The sequence below is a fragment of the Sturnira hondurensis genome, unplaced genomic scaffold (genome assembly GCF_014824575.4).
Source record: "Sturnira hondurensis isolate 20B ecotype Veracruz unplaced genomic scaffold, ASM1482457v3 Scaffold0010128, whole genome shotgun sequence".
Taxonomy (NCBI): Eukaryota; Metazoa; Chordata; class Mammalia; order Chiroptera; family Phyllostomidae; genus Sturnira; species Sturnira hondurensis.
The window spans coordinates 2,879,749-2,894,743 of NW_028082759.1; the positions used below are offsets into that span (position 1 = coordinate 2,879,749).

The window sequence follows — 14,995 nt, forward strand, 5'->3', positions numbered from 1 at the left end:
AACCCGGAGAAATCTTGCTTCCTCTGAGTATGTCCCAGCCCTATACTACCCTATTAGTCTGTTGACCATTGCAACTCCTCTTACTTAAGTGGACAAGTTTATGGCATATGTATCTTCAGGTACAAGAGCACAAAGAGTTCCTATGTGGTGCTACCTATAGATTTTCTTTTTTCTTTTTGTTAAGACATTAAACTCATATTCTGAGCCTATAGCCATGACTTCTGCAAATTCTTAGTTGTAAACTTGCAGGAGTTTTCTTCAGACCTTATAACTCTTTAATACCCTGACCCACTTTATGAAGAATAAGTATAAAATTTGAATTAATGCAGGACTCTTGTGCTCTAAAGAAGTCTTGTATACGACATACCGAGCCTCTCCATTTACATCTCACAGTCTTTTACCACCTCCTCATGTTTCCAACCATCTAATCCTCCCTCCCTCTAACTTGAACCCTGGGGAAGAGACGAGGAGACCAAAAGCAAAGATGTTCTGTAGATTTCCAGTAGTGCCACACTCAGCTCCATTCTCTGGTGTGTGATGGGGCCTCAGTAACTGCAGAAATTCCCTAGCAACACACAACACCAATGTGCAGATGAGCTTAATACATTCCATGGAGTGGGGTATGCAGGGAAGGAGACATGAGAGAACCAGATTTTGAAAGTACTGGAGAACATATGAAGATTATTTGTGAACATAAATATAAAGAATAAATAGGATCCAGAATATTACACTGAATTAAATTATTTAAATTCACCTTTCAAGCATTGAAATAACTACCCAATGAATAGAAATTCAACATCTTTAGGAACTTCTATATTTTAATTCTCTATGTTTTCAGTTGCTAATAGAAATACACCTGTCTGGATTCTGAAATTGCAATGCCATTTTACTATGAAAATTATATAGTGATGCTTAGGGATTTTAAACATTGACCAGAAATTTTAATATCCAGAAATAAATATAGATTACTCTTATTTCTTCCAGGACAAAATGCAATGGCCAAAATCAAGACTGTATAACTATGTAATATTTGTATCCTCAGACAGGCTCCAAAATGAGAATACATGTCCAGAAATAACTTAGCTTTAATGACACATTAAACTTACAGTAAATATGTAGGCATGATAAATTTATAAGATGGTTACACACTGACAGATGAAAGAAAGTATAAAAAGGAAATATCAAAATGTTGCCCTTTTAATTTAGTGGTTTTCCTGTGAAAAAATTAATTATATTTTTGGTTTCAAAATATATTTGTTCCAGTATATTTTACTTTCAGGACATACCTTTTGCTGAGTAAGTTCAATCAGATAATATGTCATTTATTTTTAATAGATGCAGTATTAATTAATGTAAGCATAATAAAATTTTGGTTGTAGAAAAAAAACACAATGTTGATTTTAAATTAATATTACTTTTGTTAAGGAAAGCAATGATAAAAAAATTTAAGAAAGATCAATGATAATTTACCCTCGCTTTTTGTAAGAAGTTTTCATAATTTCAGCTACATATAAAAATATCCTATTATACACTTATAATTGCCTAGGTTTTCCCTCCCTAAATTTTGTATTTCCTCAGCCATTCCAATACTTTGTTTACTAATTTGGTCACTCACATATTTCCCTTTCATTCAGTAAGTACCGTTGAGGACCTACCACCGTCATATCATCTTCTCAACACCTAGTCTGCAGCGTGTGCCATTTACCACAGTGTTATTTTGAATAAAAGACAAAATCATACCCATGCCTATGGATTTGAATAAGCTAAATACTAAAAGCTACTGTTCACACATGAATGAGATCATTTTTCTTTATGGGAATGATGCGTTTTTAAAATTAAGGATTGATTTAAATTTTGCATGATATATAGAGTTTATTCATTTCTGAGCATATTTTCCCTTCTGTAGAAATACCACTATCACATTGAAAGCATGCCTAAGCCTCTAGTGAAGAAATGTCATACAAGGTGATTTGCTTTTGAACGTGTGTGGATGCATGCTGAAAAGGACTAGAAGGAAAAGCTTAGAGGTTAAAATTTGAAGTGTTAGGTGGCTTTGTATCTACCTTACTTTTCAACATTTTTGACAGTTTCATTATCATACTCCCTCACTTTTGCTATGAGCCATTTTGAGAAGTGGCAAGTCTATATGAAAGTGAGGCATATATTCATATGAAGAAAAAATGAGAAATCATAAATTAGAGATTAATATGACCAAGAGCACTTTTAAGAATGTGTTAAGTAGAATTACTATTTTGTGTGTAAGCAGTTTATTTAATCCCCCTTCATGTGATATTATAATTCTTTAAAATAGTATTTATATTGTAAACTCTTTTGTACTTGCATGTATGTAGATGATACAATACTTATGTGGAGAAAGTAACTAAAAGAGAAAGTTGTCTGTGTCAAATCTCTGATGAATGGGGCAAGATGTGACCAGCCAATTAGTTAATGAATCATGAGCTATTTAAGGAACCTGAGGACTTCCCAGTAGAAACTTAATCTTAAACTTCATTTAGTTGTGTCACAGAATTAAAAATCACTTCTGTAGCAGTTGGAAATTCTCTCCACCAACACACACACACACACACACACACACACACAATCCTACTAGAGTACAGGAATCTTCAACTACCTCTCGGGAAAAGGTTTTCATAAAATAAATGGTTATAAACTTAGCATAACCAAATTGAAGCTCTTGGGGTACATTTACATTATTTTTCATTGAAGAAATTATTCTTCTCTTACTGACATGTTTACTGTATTTAAATAATCTCTCTAAATAAACATTCTTTCCCAACATTTGAATAGATTATATGGTAGATAAAATTCTAACATCATTAAAATTGTCAGCAGAATCTAAGAATCTGTTTAAGTAAATAAAACAGATCAGAAAATTTCAAGTATTTGTGTGTGATGAGTTATAATACCATACAAATTTGACTTGTTTGGTTGTTTACAACTAAAACCATGCTTAAAGCTACATATAAAAATATGATTTATCATAAATGCATTTGTCATAAATGCATTTGACCTTTTATGTGTAAAATAAAAATCAAAATAATAGGATGTCATGCTTTTAAGTCTAAAACTAGAGTTCTTTATTTTGATGAGTGGATTCTAAAGCAGAGTTAGATCATGGAAAGCTTTCAGAGTGGAGAAAACTGAAGAGAAAAAGACTGGGATACCCGCAGTGTCCCAGACTTTGAAGATCCTTTGATAGCCTGAGGGTGATGCAAAGATTTGGTATGTAGAGTCTGTTCTCAACTTCCCTTCCAATCAGGGTGATGATGTACTCTATACTGAAATTCACTGACACATGCTGAGAATTACACATTCCTCAAACAGCCCTGACAAGCTGGAGCTTTACATGTGGTCTTCTGTCTGGAACACTTATAGGAAAGGCCTATGTGTGAGTCTGGGAATGTGTGCATGGTGAGGGAGCTTGGATGGCACACTGCTTGCTGAAAGTGGTCCTTTAAAATTTCAAATTGAGGAATTTAAGGGAAGGCCTGGAAATTATCTATCTATCATCTATCTATCCATTTATCTATGAATGATATCTCAAGGTCATGTATATATTTGGGAGTGAATTCCAATTTAATAACTCAGATTATTAACAGACTAATCTCTGTAGAATACAATCTGGCTGAAATATGCACAATTTCTTTCGATTTTCTAAGAGGCTGGCTATTCAACTTTAGTCAATGTTAGGAACACCTTTCACTAACCAATCTTTGGTTCACGATAATTGTGACCGCATTTTCGTTTTTGTTTGCGAGTGTGGTTTACAGACAGCAGTCTATCCCATTGGGTTGATAAGGGCCTTGGTCGTTTGTAAACCACCCTATTTGGAAACAGGGTCCACAGGGAAGTCAAAGGTTAGAAGCACTGGGCGGTCTCTGTAAGCCATGTACTGTAGGACTATGATTGGTGTTGTGGTTTAAATACTGGATGTGTACTCACTGGTCTTTCAGTTGAGGACTCACAAGCCTGGGAACACCTAAAATAAATGTTTATTTGCATTTTGATACCTTAACACAAAATAACCTATTTAATGTTCATTCCACGACATAAACCTTATTATACAGGCTGCATTTTAGAGTTTAAGGTTCAGGCAGTCTGATGGTTTTATCAGATGACTATTATATCTGATTTTTAAAATATCCTTTTGAAGAGACGTGGGGTTTTTTGTATAAATAGAAAATTCTAGATACATTCTGTGTTTAATTTTTCCTTCCAGGTTGGTGAGACGAGGTGCAAAAAAGTTTGTACTTCTAAGTCTGACCTGAGATCTAATGACTTCAGCATTGTTGGAAGCTTACCCAGAGATTTTGAATTATCCAATTACGACTGCTATGGAAAACCTATTGAAGTTAACAATGGACTCGGGAAATCTCAGGCAAAGAGCAACAAGAAGCCTCCCCCCGCCAAACCCGTTATTCCTACAGCAGCAAAGAGAATTGATCTTTATGCAAGAGCATTGTTTCCATTCTGCTTCCTGTTCTTCAATGTTATATATTGGTCTATATATTTATGATAAATCATTTCCACTGGTATAAAATAAAATCTCATTTCATCGTTACCAACCTCATTCATAAATGCCAACCTGTGAAAAGTTTTGCATTTTCATAGCAATATATTGCATTTTGGATGCCATTTGATTGTAAAAAAACAAACAAACAAACAAACAAAACATGTAGCACCTTCATCTTGGATGGCAGCATGGTCTTGTTACATATGTGCTAAATCATGATGTATATGTGTATAGCAAACATATTGCTTTAGGAATAAATGAAGGATAAGCATACTACATAAAATGAAATTCAAACAATTCCCTTCAGTTAGCATAAGCTGCAAGTACTTCGGATAATACCGATGATAGACTCATGTGCACGCTGAATCCTGTTATGATCACCGTTCGAATGTAGTGTTTCACATTCCCTTCCTCATAACCTTCAGAGAAAGCCATCTTATTCTTGTATAATTTTAATAGGCATTATCACACATTAAGCAAAATTATAATACATATCATTTAAAATTTGTAAGTAGAAGTATAGCGGCTATAATTACATGGGCTCTGTGGAAAAATAAAGTTCAAAAATTTACGAATTTGTAAAATCAACTCATTCTAAAGAGTGCCTGTGTCGTCAAAATGCCAGATGATAGAACCCAGCAATCACTTTTGAAGCAAAAAGAAATCTGGATTTATGTAGAGTCATACTGAATTCTGGCTTCTAATAAACCAAAAATAAAGGACAGATATATTGATTAAATATTTCTGATAAAAGAAATTATGTTTAATCCACATAAAACCTAAATATATTTTCATGGACTTTACTTTGCTGATACAGAGTATACCCAATCATTGTGCCTTACAAAGACTGGTAAATATTTTAAATAGAAATATAGTAAAGGATGTGTGATTTCACATCATTTTTAAGAAACCAGAAGGAAAATACCCTATTACTAGAAGTAACTTATGTTGCAGGAGGGAGGTTAAAGCCCATAATAATTTAAGTACTTCTTTATTTTATTAAAGTGCTTAAATATCTTAGGTAAAAGTAAAATGTTTCTGAATTTCTTTTTTAAATATTCTGCATTTAATATTTTTAAATCTCTGCATTTAAATATTTTTGATTTGTCACAACATATTTGAAGATTAAGTAAATATCTTTGTTTATGTTCTATTTGTATTTTCTTTCTTGCTAAAAGTCTAAACTACTTAAATTTAGTTACTTTTATCTTGTTCCAACCTGAAAATAGGCACTTTATGGTCTCTAAGACTCCCATTTCCTGGTAATATCACAGCCAATGTACTTTTTTTATTATTCCATAGCAGAAATTAGAGCTATCAGTAATTCACATGACATGAACATAAGACCAAATAAATAGATTTACATTATTTGAAGAGTTTTATTGCAGCTGAGATTTGTATGGCCAGTTCAATAATAAAGTGTATTTAAATATTGTTTATGCAGATTTTGATATGTAATTTAATGCTATTCTATTGAAGACATTACTTTTTAAAGAATGGTATGTAGTTGTTCTTAATATTTTTTACAGTCCTTTTCATTTTTTTGGTGTCAGTTGTTACTTCTCTTTCATTTCTCATTTTACTTGTTTGGTTCCGTTTTTCCCCTTGAGTTTGGTTAAAGACTTGTCAATATTGTTTATCTTTTCAAAGAACAAGCTCTTGGTTTCACTGATATTTTATGTTGTTTTTTAGGCTCTACTTTGTTTACTTCTGCTCTGATCTTTCTTCCTTCTACTCATTTGGATTTTTGTCTTTTGTTCTTTTTCTCATCGCTTTGAGTATAAAGATAGATTGTTTATCTGAGTTTCTTGTTTCTTGAGGTAGGCCTGTAGTGCTGTGACTTTCTCTCTGAGAAATGTTTTTGCCCTGTCCCTTTCATTTTGGGTTGTTGTGTCCTCCTTTTCATTTTCTTCAAAGTATCTTTTGGTTTCTTCCTTGATCTCGTTTTTCACCCACTCATTATTTAGTAACATGTTATTTAGCCTCCCTATCTTTGTGTATTTTTCGGTTTGTATTCTTGTGATTGATTTCTAGTTTTATAGCATTGTGGTCAGAGAAAGTGCTTGATATGATTCAATCTTTTTAAGCTTATTGAGACATTCTGTGGCCTGACATGTGGTCTATCCAAGAAAACTTTCCATGTGCATGTGAAAAGAATGTATATCCTGCTGCTTTGAGGTGAAACACTCTGAATATATCAATTAAATTCATCTGATCTGGTGTGTCATTTAAGGCTGCTGTGTCCTTGTTGATTTTCTGCCTATAACACCTGTCCAATGAAGTCAATGGGGTGTTAAAATCCCCTACTAAGACTGTATGTGTTTCAGTATCTCTCTTTATGTCCCTCAAGCCTTGCTTTACATATTTAGGTGTCCCTCTGTTGAGTACATACATGTTTACTAAAGTTATATCCTCTTGTTGGGTTGTTTTCTTTATCATTATGTAGTGTCCTTTTTCTCTTAACATTTGTTTTAAAGTCTATTTTGTCAGATTTACGTATTGATAGCCCACTTTTTTTCAGTTCCTTTTTCATGAAGTATCTTTTCCCATCCCTTTACTTTTAGTCTGTGTGTATCTTTCAATCTAAGATGAGTCTCTACAATTGTAGACAGCATTTATATGGGTCTTGTTTTCTTATATATTCACTACGCTATGTCCTTTGGTTGGAGCATTTGGCCCATGTGTGCCCAAGCTGCAGCCCATGGGCTATATATGGCCCAGGATGGCTGTGAATGCAGCCCAATGCAAAATTATACATTTATTTAAAACATTGAGATTTTTTGTGATTACATGTAGCAATGTATTTAATGTGTGGCCAAGGCAACTCTTCTTTTACTGTGGCCCAGAGATGCCAAAAGGTTGGACACCCCTGAAAGCCATTTACATAAAGTAATTATTGATAGGTAAGGAATTATTGACATTTCATTCTTTTAACTGTGTTCTTTCATTATTTTTTCTTCTTCTTCTTAAAGAAGACCCTTTAACATTTCTTGTAATACTGGTTTGGTGGTAACAAACTTCCTTAGCTTGTTCTTGTCTGGGAAACTATTTCTCCTCCAGTTTGAAATGCTAGCCTTAGAAAAGCCAAGATTTGGAAGCAGCCCAAGTGCCCATTACTAGGTGAGTGAATAAAAAAACTGTGGTACATTTATACAATGGAATACTACTTGGCCCTAAAAAAAGAAGGAAATCTTACCTTTTTCCACAGCATGAATGGACCTGGAAAGTATTATGCTAAATGAAATAAGCCAGTCACTTACATGTGGAATCTGATAAACAGAATAGAAACAGACTCACAGGTACAGGGTACAGATTGCCAGCAGTCAGGGAGAGGAAGTTTGGGGGACTGAGTGAAAAAGGAGAAAGGATTAAGCAAAGAAAATAACTCCAAGGCCCAGACTAAAGTATGGTGATGACCAGAGGGGAAAGGGGTCATGGAAAGGTAGAAGAGAATAAAGGGTGAAAATTTTTGATGGAAGGAGACTCGACTTTGGGGTGGGGGTTAACTCTCAATACAATATACAGATGATGTCATAGAATTGTACAACTAAAAACCCAAACAATTTTATTAACCAATGTCAACTCAGTCAATTCAATAAATATCTTTAGAAAGTAATACAAAGATTCTCACTGATTACTAAATTTAAAAAAAATGGGATGTAATCTAATCCTCTGTAGTTCTTCGGCATCTCATAGTTACAAAAACTTAACTATTTGAGTAGTTTTAAAAATTGTACAAGTAATGCTTTTGATGGACTTGAATATGCTGTGACAACCCAGACAATAACATGTTAATAGGACTGGTAGAAAAGAAAATGTCTTCAACAGGATGTAAACCATTTAAATTATTTTATTTACAATAATTATATGTGCATATATCTTCTTTATACTTGCAAATCTTACTTATTTTAGGGAGTTTGACTTAGGTAGAGTTTCACGTGGGAAATGTACCAAGTGGAAAACCGGTCTCATTATATAAGAATTTATTCATTTAAAATAATGTGAATGAATTGTTTTCTTTAATATAATATTGTATAATATTGGCCTTTTAAGACAAATTTTGATACATAAGTAGATATAAGTAGCCATCCCAGGACTAAGTGTGTATATATAACTACAAAGGGAACTTTAGACACTGGTCATAACAAAGAAGTACAATCAGCATCCACTAACTATTGCTTTATAACTGTTACCTCAAGCATTTAGTCACTTAGCCACAAGGTAGTTTTAATCTGTGTACTTGAAATACTATGCTTTTCTAGGAGTTTTGCTATATATCGATTTGGATATCAGTATGTTAAATCCAGTGTCTCTAAAATAAAAATTGTGTTCTCATAAATCAGTAGGTTCTCTTATTTTCTAATTCTGCTAAAGCCATCAGCATTACAGTCACACACTAAAATTTTCTTCCTTTCTCACACTGTACACCCTTCCAAGTACCATGTACTGTAGACTGTGTCTCTTACACCTGCCACCTTCTATTTCTGCAGACACCACCCTAATGCAATTTCCCATTCATAATTAGACCATTACAGCAGTGTAAGATCTTACTCCACTATAACTCTATTTTTGAACTAATGTTATAATATTTATGTTTTAATTGCACAAGGAATACACAAATATCTTCACATATTATAAAACAAACATGCATTTAGAGTAAGCACTTGAAGTTGTTGAAATAGCCTTCTGGCTTCAAACTCTTCTCTCCCTTCCCCAGAGGTCACTGCTGTCTTGTGTCCATCCAGAGCTGTATCTAGGCATTTACAACCTCTATCTAATTTTAAACAGGCTCTCGTCCAGGGTTTCTTTTTGAAACAGAATCCTTAACAAGTGGGTAAAGGCCATATGTTGGAGGGCAAAGAGGCCATTCAGACTGTGAAGTGAAACTTTCCCCTTCCTCATCGGCTGGGCCAACCACTGCAGCTTTTCCCATGACCAACCACCCCACCCCAAGCCCCTCTGGCTTTGGCAGCCACTGGATCAGGATTCAAGGACGGAGATGGAAGTACCTAAACTGGAACATCACTTGTCTTAACTTGGTATCACCTTGTATGTTGAACTGCATAAAGGACCTGGTAGGTTATCTGGCTACGTGCAAAATAAATAAATAAATAAAGGTGGGGGGGTGGTAAAATTTCACAAGAAGTGGATTTTACTATACATGTCCTTCTGCGATTTTTCATTCAATATATCTTTGTCTTTCTATGAGAGGACAAAGATATAAATTCATCTTCTGCCTCTACATATATTCAATAGCATGAATGTGCTCGAAAGTTACTTTTAGGCAAAACTTTTCTTTTCTAATACAACTAATACTGTAACAAATATCATTGTGCACATAAATGTCTATTTCGATGAGGCAGGTGCCAGAAACAGAGTCGGTGAACTGAAAGATGGATACGTCTCAAACTCTAATAGGTTCTCCTAAATGTCCCCCCCCAGAAAGCTGCTAACATAGATTTTCACCATTACGTGCCCAAGTTCTCACAGCCTAGTCATCTCTTAACCTATTTTACATCATTGACATAGTTTTCTTTGAAAAACTTTTTGACATTCTTTCAGATGTTGAAAAAGGTTACAAAAAATTACTGAACAAAGAATTACTGTGTTCCATTTGTCCACATTCTCTAAATACCATATTTTATCACACTTGCTTTGTTCTGCTCTTCCTATTATATATGTATGCATGAGACATTTTTTTCTGAAATGTTTAAAATGAAATTGCAGATATCATAGATACGATGTCCTTTAATCTCTACACACTTCAGCGTATGTTTCCTAAACGAGGATATCCCTTCATAACCACGGTATTAGTACTAGGTATCCATAGAAAGAAATTAACATTAATGAACTACTATAAACCAGAGACCTTATTCCAATTTGCCAATTTGGCTGGGAAAATAAAATAACGGGATTCAATCAATCTCACATATTTTACCTAATTGTCAACATGAACTTCTTTAAAGTAACGCCACGATTATGGCATTCTTCTCAAACATCTTCAGTGCCTAGTCAAACACCACGGAACCAAGTTAAATTTCTCTAACATAAAATTCTCTCTTACTAAACATTTCATTTATCTTTCCAGCTGCTTATCACATTCTGATCGCATCTTGAACTCTAACTAAGCTGGCTTTGACCTTTAAGTATTACATTTAACAGTGATTAGAGCACCAAGTTCAGCCAGGTTCCTTTCCTTTCAGGTAAATAGTTAATTTTATGTTTCACTATTTTTTAAAGTAGGCCATACGTCATGTGTTCAAATATTCTTTTTACCTAATAAGTTTTTATTCAACATTGTGTTTTTTGTGATATAGTTTTTATCTTAAAATATTTCCCATTGCATATGAGTATTCAAATTAACTTATCCTAAAAACAACTGAATTTATCCTCATCTGAAAGTTTCGGTTTACATAAGTGGGTGAATATACAGTTTTAAAATTGCAAGCCTGAGATGAGAAATAATTTGAAATATTTTTATAATTTTTAAGCAAGGGTTTCTTGATAGATATTATCACCTGTTATATATCAGCAGATTTATTTTAATTATATTTTCAAATCAAATAAATACATGTGTTTGCACAATACATCAATAATTTATCATTCACTAACTTCTCCTTTCTTTTCATGAAGCTAGCCTTAACATTTTCAGAGGTTAATGTAAAATTCTTTCAAAGGATCAGGCACATCAATGAAGTAAAAATACTTTATAAACTTCCTTGTAATTAATATTAATGAACAATATGGATATTATGCTCAAGGTTGGTTATACTCTTCATGTGTATAAATTCACATATGCATAAACTTGATATTTTATATTTCAATACATTGTGCTTGCTCTCTACTTATGTACATACATGTGTGACCTGATGCACCTACGTGTTTTTTTTTAATTTTTATTTAATTTTTATTGTATTTTTTATTTAACCAGCAGGAACAATGAGAAAATGAATGAATTCCATTTAAGTTGGAATTTCTGTAGTCCAACAAAGAAATGCATCCTCATTTCCATAAATAATAGTCTTACATTTATCGAGTATCACATATCACACCCAAAACCGTTCTTGCTAAGGCTTTTAAGAGTAGAAAACTAAACTGAAAAAAAATGTAAATTAGTAAATGCTTATTGAGTATTTAATATATTAAAGATTTTGTGTTAGCCGAAAAGTGTAAAGAGGAATAAAACATGAGTTCCACTCTTAAATAATAGTCAGTAGAGTGAGAAAGAAAGATATGCTAAATATACAAATCTCTATAATAGAAATCAGAATATAATGCATATTAAAAAGCATAAGAAAGCACAAACTGAATCTATCATTTATCTAAAAGAAAAAGAACTCTCTTAAAGAATAATGAAGGAGAAATATTTTAATAAAGCTAAATAAAGGTCATTTTATTATACAGCATACAATTTTGAAACTAGACATTAACTAAAAGAAAAATGATGAATTGTAAAGAGCAGAAATATTGTAATAGAAAAAAAGCACTGTTTGAATTTTATTTCCCAGTTAGCATTGCTGAGGAAATAATGAGTAGAAAAGCACATTTTCCTTAGCTGATGATGTCATGCATTTTACCTAGTCTTTGTTTCTTAACTAAAAATCCCATCTGATTGTAATCTTATAACTTGAAACAATTTTCAGTAAATCCCAATTTGCAGCCTAAGGCAATTGCAGTTCAATTAATATCATTCACAGTGAGGCAGCCAAAAGCAGGCAGAGCCCTCCTGGTTCAGCAAGAATTGCAGTCCAACCACAGGTCCTTTTTCAATTACCTCATCAAGTAGGGGTTTTATTAGTCAATTAGCATTGCCTCCCCCTATGTCACTGTTGACACAGAACAGAAATACCATGTTGTGAAATGGCAAACGAGATGAAGGGGCAAATAAATTTAGCTTTTGAAAAGCTCGGCTCAGTTTATTGTATATTCTCATGGATGTTCTTTTAAGTGTTTATTAGAGTTGGAAATGTAGCAGGAAGAAAATGGCATTGACCAATAGTAAACATATGTCTGCTTCTCTCTGAGGACTTCGATCTTATGTCATCTAGATTTGAGAAATCGATTACTTTGGACACGAATTAGGCACACAATGATAGCATCTTATCAGCTTGCTTTACTAACAAATGTAAGCATTTTAAAATATAAATCTAAGTGAGAATCTGTAGGCTTGTCAGCTATACAGACGATCTTTAACTTATTAGCAGAGAAAATATTATATGGAACTCATTAAGAGGGAATACCTAATAAATTCTGCCTGGACTATTATAAAGCCTCTTTCTAAACACAGCTGCCCTTTTCTGGTTCATTCATTTGCGCAGTCAAAAGCCCTTTCATTCGATATCACTGGTTTCCAATCTACCCACTGGCATCTTAGAAACTTTCAGATTTCTAGATGAATTAATGTAAGTGTGCAGGTATAAATGTGAAAATGTGTAAGTAACATCTATAGGACATACAGTAAATAAAAATAATCTACGTGTCTAAAAGGAAGCAAAAACCAGTATTATACGTAAACATACAGGAAGGCAGGAGTGGGTAGTAGAAAGACTCTGGTACTGGAATAATAATACCTAGGTTATAGTTTGGGTTTGCCATTTACAACTTGAAAGCCTTGTCAAAAAATCCTTTGCTCAGTTACCCCTTTTTTAAAAGAAGGGATAAAAATAATGTAAGAGTTACCAATGATAATGTGTCAGTCTGTCCTTCATAGTGACTATAAGCAAGGACATGGAAACCTCGCCTCAGCTGCAGTCCTGGATTTGCTCATGCAAGTCTCGGCGAGTTATTTGACATCTGCGAGCCTCAATTTCCCCAATTCTACACTGATAATAATAGCAATCTAATAACATTACTGTGAGGATTTAACCTATTATTAAATGTAAAGAACTCAGCAGAGTTTCCACAACATAGTAAGTATATAATAAATTATAATGACTATCTCATTTTACCTCTTACTACCACTACTACACTATTAATAGCATTAAAACTATTTTTAATGATATTTAAGCTTTTCAAAAATTTTAAATTCATTTTGGGGGTAAGGCTGAGAAACACATGGACACTTTGACAACAGTTACGTATTATTTATGCCCTGTAGGTATCTCAGCATCCATCCTCATCAAGATCAGTTTAGAATATAAAATAACTTAAGGATAAGACAGAGCATTCACAGGAACTACAAACTGCATATTGAAATACTCTTCAAGTGAAAAAAAACAATTGTTGCAGTATTTATTTGGAAATCCATAGTTTAAAAACTAGGCTTGGGTAATTCAGTATGTTAATGTCCAAAATTCAGAATCCACATATTTAAGAGTTACCCGCATTTTTGGACCATAAGATGCACCTAGGTTTTAGAAGAGGAAAATAGAAAAAAAATGAAGCAAAAAATTGGTCAAATATTTAATAACCTAATATTTCACCAATGTAAATGTAAGCAGAACTCAATAGCAGCATTAACAGCCATTATTCCTCCCAAATTTGGGGGGGTTGTGTTTTATAGTCTTAAAAAATACAGTATATTTTACATTTATTCTATAAATAGTAAAATGAGTAAACAACAGCATTTCTTTTAAAAAAGAATAAGGAGAAGAAGACTTTCCTAGATATGTGTGGCATGCTGTATAAATTGAGCTCCATCTCACAATCCAGTGTACTTGCTATTAACAAAAGAGAGTGCCCATACTGATTATCCTGGGAAACCACATGGTTCTGAAATTCTAACACTGAGGAAATGTTAAGTTATGTGCAGTAGAATTATAGTGGCGGCACATTTATTATATTCTAATTCTCTGAAGATTGGTAATCTGACTGCCAAACAGAATGGTTATTCTGAATTAATTGGAATATTCAAATAACATAATTCTGTGTAAATAATGTGTTTAATTCTAAACTCATATTAAAAATATATGTGGCCAACTTCTCTAGGTAATAAAATCATATTCTACTCTTTTTAAGGATAATATACATTTTATGTGATAGTCACAATCTTTATCCATGCATTAAAGAAATATTTGTTAAACACTTGACACATGACAGATATAATTCTAGGAAGGCACTAAAATAAATGTGTATGTATGAAAGTGTGTGTGAACAGGTGTAGATGAATATATATGTGTGTATTTACATACGTACATGCATATATACACATACATATATTATAATAAAATTAATTGATGCTTTATTTTCAGTATAGATGTACCATATTTTTTGTACCTTGGAAGTTCTTTAGGGTACCTATTTTTATGTATATATGGAACAGTTTCACATTAAGGTTATATTAGGAGCTCTTTGAGAGAATGCCTATTTAAAGATCAAATAAAATAAGTGTGTGCTAATTGATATGAACCAGATGGCCCCCAGAGAAAAACTTAGTCTCAACAGATTGTTCCATTTATTTATTTGCATGCTATTCATTGAGAAACACTCTCATTTTTGTGCATATCCCAGTTTATTCTGACC

General features: G+C 33.1%; 1 protein-coding gene across 2 annotated transcripts in view; it reads left to right on the forward strand.

Annotated features, from left to right (window-relative positions):
* Nucleotides 1-6,199, forward strand: part of GLRB (glycine receptor beta) — a 51,886-nt gene extending 45,687 nt beyond the window's left edge. For both annotated transcript variants that reach the window (XM_037058278.1, XM_037058279.1), the window contains one exon: nucleotides 4,241-6,199. In XM_037058278.1, coding sequence (XP_036914173.1) covers nucleotides 4,241-4,537 — 297 coding nt within the window. In that variant the 3' untranslated portion in view covers nucleotides 4,538-6,199. The remainder of the gene's footprint in view (nucleotides 1-4,240) is intronic.
* The last annotated feature ends 8,796 nt before the right edge of the window (nucleotides 6,200-14,995 follow it).